Source organism: Apteryx rowi, unplaced genomic scaffold (genome assembly GCF_003343035.1).
Source record: "Apteryx rowi isolate R43461 unplaced genomic scaffold, aptRow1 scaffold_1272, whole genome shotgun sequence".
NCBI lineage: Eukaryota > Metazoa > Chordata > Aves > Apterygiformes > Apterygidae > Apteryx > Apteryx rowi.
Window position 1 is genome coordinate 66,205 of NW_020447500.1, and position 3,281 is coordinate 69,485.

At 70.6% G+C, this 3,281-nt stretch overlaps 1 protein-coding gene across 1 annotated transcript in view; it reads right to left on the reverse strand.

The window, feature by feature from the left end:
• The window catches only part of CAD (carbamoyl-phosphate synthetase 2, aspartate transcarbamylase, and dihydroorotase), an 18,705-nt gene that overhangs the window by 1,430 nt on the left and 13,994 nt on the right, over nucleotides 1–3,281 (reverse strand). The window contains exons 34-42 of the mRNA XM_026055888.1: nucleotides 3,248–3,277; nucleotides 2,734–2,778; nucleotides 2,420–2,574; nucleotides 1,578–1,652; nucleotides 1,259–1,471; nucleotides 801–926; nucleotides 548–703; nucleotides 369–470; nucleotides 145–261 (exon numbers count right to left, since the gene is read on the reverse strand). Of these exons, the coding sequence (XP_025911673.1) occupies nucleotides 145–261; nucleotides 369–470; nucleotides 548–703; nucleotides 801–926; nucleotides 1,259–1,471; nucleotides 1,578–1,652; nucleotides 2,420–2,574; nucleotides 2,734–2,778; nucleotides 3,248–3,277 (1,019 nt within the window). The remainder of the gene's footprint in view (nucleotides 1–144; nucleotides 262–368; nucleotides 471–547; nucleotides 704–800; nucleotides 927–1,258; nucleotides 1,472–1,577; nucleotides 1,653–2,419; nucleotides 2,575–2,733; nucleotides 2,779–3,247; nucleotides 3,278–3,281) is intronic.

Here is a 3,281-nt window from a genome sequence, read left to right on the forward strand (position 1 = left end):
GGACCCCCCAGCCTGGCACAGTCCCTTCTCCAGGCCCCCCAGCCTGGCACAAGCCCCCCATCCCTGCCCCGATCCAGTCGACCCCTCCAGCCTCCCGCATGGATGAGACGCCCCTGCCAGAGCCCTCCAGCCGCTGCCCGGGACCCCCCAGCCCCGCTGCCCCCACCTGATCTCGTTGACCCGCGGCATGGGGTGCATCACCACCATCTTCTCCTTGGCCCGCGTCATGATGTGCGGTGTCAGGATGAACTGCCCGAAGCACTGCGGGGGCACGGCCCTGAGCTCGGGAGCCCCCCAGCATGGGGACAGACCCCCCCACCCAGGCCCCCCAGGTGCCTGGTCCCCCCCCCAGGCCGCCCCACGCTCACCGCCTCGTACTCCGCCGCCGACTCGAAGCGCTCCTTCTGGATGCGGGTCATGTAGAGCACGTCGGTGTCGGGCAGGGCCTCCTCGATGCTCTCAAACTCCTCCTGGGGGGCAGCGCCATGAGCGGGGGCCACGGGAGGGCACGGCCCCATTCCCTGGCCGCCCGCCCCGGCACGCTCACCTGCTTGATGCCCTTGGAGGCCACGAAGTGGATGATGTCGGCCGGCATGCGGAGGTTGCGGGGGGTGACGTAGCGCAGGTTGACGCGGTACTGGGTCAGCAGGCAGGCCAGCGAGTGCACCGTGCGCCCGTGCTTCAGGTCCCCCACCATGGTGATCTGCGCGAGCGGGTGAGCGCGGGCACGGGGCAGGACGCGGCGCCCGGCCCGGCCCCGGCAGCACGGGCGCAGCCCCCTCCCGCAGCCCCAGCCTTACCGTCATGCCGTTGACAGTGCCCAGCTCCTCGCGGATGGTGAAGATGTCGAGCAGCGCCTGCGTGGGGTGCTCCCCCACCCCATCCCCGGCGTTGATCACCGGCTTGCGGCAGTGCTTGGCTGCCAGCTGGAAGCACAGGCCGGGCTGAGCACAGGTACCACTCGGCCCCTGGTCCCACCGGGGCGGGATGTGGCCCCCGTCCCCCCCAGTGCTGGGGGAGGACACGGCCCCCCGGCCCCACCGGGGCAGGACATGGTTTATGTCCCTGACATCAGGGTAGGACATGACCAAATCCCCGGCCCCGCTGGGGCAGGACCGGGCAGAGCCTCCTGCCCTCCAGGGCACCCCGTGACTACCGCCATCGGGGCAGGCCCCCCAGCACCCCCGGGGCAGGACGTGGCCACCCCCCCAGCCCGGCCGGTGCAGGGCACGTCCCGCCAGCCCCTGGCCCCGCTCACCTCGACGGCACCTGGCTGCGGGTGCCGCAGCACCAGCACGTCGGCGTAGCAGCACATGGTCTGCACGGAGTCGGCCAGCGACTCGCCCTTCTGCACCGAGGAGGTGGCCTCGGAGAAGGGCAGCACGGAGCCACCCAGGCGGCACATGGCGGCGGTGAAGGAGCTGCTGGTCCGCGTGCTCGCCTCGTAGAACATGGATGCCATCACCTTGCCCTGGGGGGCCATGCATCAGCACCGGGCGCCCGGGGCCGCGAGCCAGAGCAGGCAGTGCAGGGTGCCCAGCCGCCTCCCTGCTGCCCCACAGCCCGCTCCCGCTCACCTTGAGGATGTCCAGGCTCCGCTCCTTCTGCACCAGCATGCGCAGGGTGTGCGCCACGTTGAACAGATGTGACATCTACGAGGAGAGGTGGCTCAGCCAGGGCTCAGCTGGGAGCGCTGGGCTGCGTGCGGCACCGTGGCTCATCCAGGGTGCACTAGCGCACACTTGTCCGGGACACGTGCAGCACCGTGGCCCCCGCGCATGCTCATCCGGGGTGTATATGGCACTGCAGTCCCCATGCACCCTCATCTGGGGCAGATGTGGCACCTCAGTCCCTGTCTGTGCATGCTCATCTGGGGCGCAAGCAGCACTGCGGCCCCCGTGCATGCTCATCCAGGGCACATGCAGCACCGCAGCCCCTGTCTGTGCACACTCATCTGGGGCACATGTGGCACTACGGCCCCCGTGCATGCTTGTCCAGCGCACATGTGGCACTGCAGCTCCTCCACACTTGTCCAGGGCACATTCGGCACCGCATCCCCTGTCTGTGCGCACTCATTCGGGGCACACGCAGCACTGCAGCCCCTGTGCACGCTCGTCTGGGGCGCACATGGCACTGCAGCTCCCACATGCTTGTCTGGGGCGCATGCGGCACCGCAGCCCCTGTGCATGTTCATGGGGGCGCACATGGCACCGTGGCCCCCATGCACACTTAGCCAGGGTGCACGCAGCACCTGTACACGTTCAGCTGGGGCATACGCAGCACTATAGCCCCGTGCACACTTAGCCAGGGTGCATGCGGCACCGTGGCCTCTCTGCATGTTCAGCTGGGGCACCCACGGCACCGCACCCAGCCGCGGATGCAGCCCTGCCTCCCAGCACCCTGCCAGCGCCCCGGGCACCTGCTCCTTGGAGAACTGCCGGACGGAGAGCACGTGCTGCCCGACGAGGGGGTGCAGCAGCGGGGAGGTCAGGAAGTGGGGCGTGCTCTGGGGGGAGGCCTGGCGCGGGAAGGGTCCTGGCGTGTAGAAGCCGCCGTCCTGGATTGCAGCCGGATCTGCAGCAGTGAGAGCAGCCACTGAGCCCGCGGGTCCTGTCCCTGCCGGAGCCCAGCTGGGCTCTCCGTGCTGGGGCTGYGGGGTCGCAGCGCTGGGACGCACACGGCCCCTGGCGCTCCTGCCCCTCCTGGATATCCCTGCTCCTGCAAGGCACTCACCGGCCTCCGCCGCCTTCCTGCTGGCCTTTTCCCGGGCGTCTTCGGCTGGGCGGGAGAGGGGAACGGTAGCGTTAAGAGGCCGGGGGGCTGCAGCCGCCCCAACCCTGTTCTGCCCAGGTGCTGCCAGAGCTGCACGGCCCGGCCCGGCCCCCCGGGAGCAAAGGCCCCGCGAGGCCTGGCTCTAGGGTGACGGTCTCCCAGAGCAGGGACAGGCCTAACCGCAGCGCCGTGCCCCTCTCCCCACACGCCTGGGGCACAGCTGGGACGCCCGCCCAGAGCCATGTGCCCTGCAGACCCGATYGGACACGACCCAAATCACACTGGCAGGCCAGGGGTCCCCGAGGTGCCGCGCGGGCCAGGAGAGCGGGGGCCAGGCCACATCCCGCCGGAAGCCCCGGGGTGCCCGGCGGCGGCCACGCGGCACCTGGGGGAGGGGATGCACTCATCGGCTGCAGTTAGCGCCCTTAGTGCGGCCGCGTCTCGTTGTCTGAGTGAGTCCCCCCCCCGACATTACCGGTGCCTCGGGCGCCCGGGCGGTGCGCGGCTCC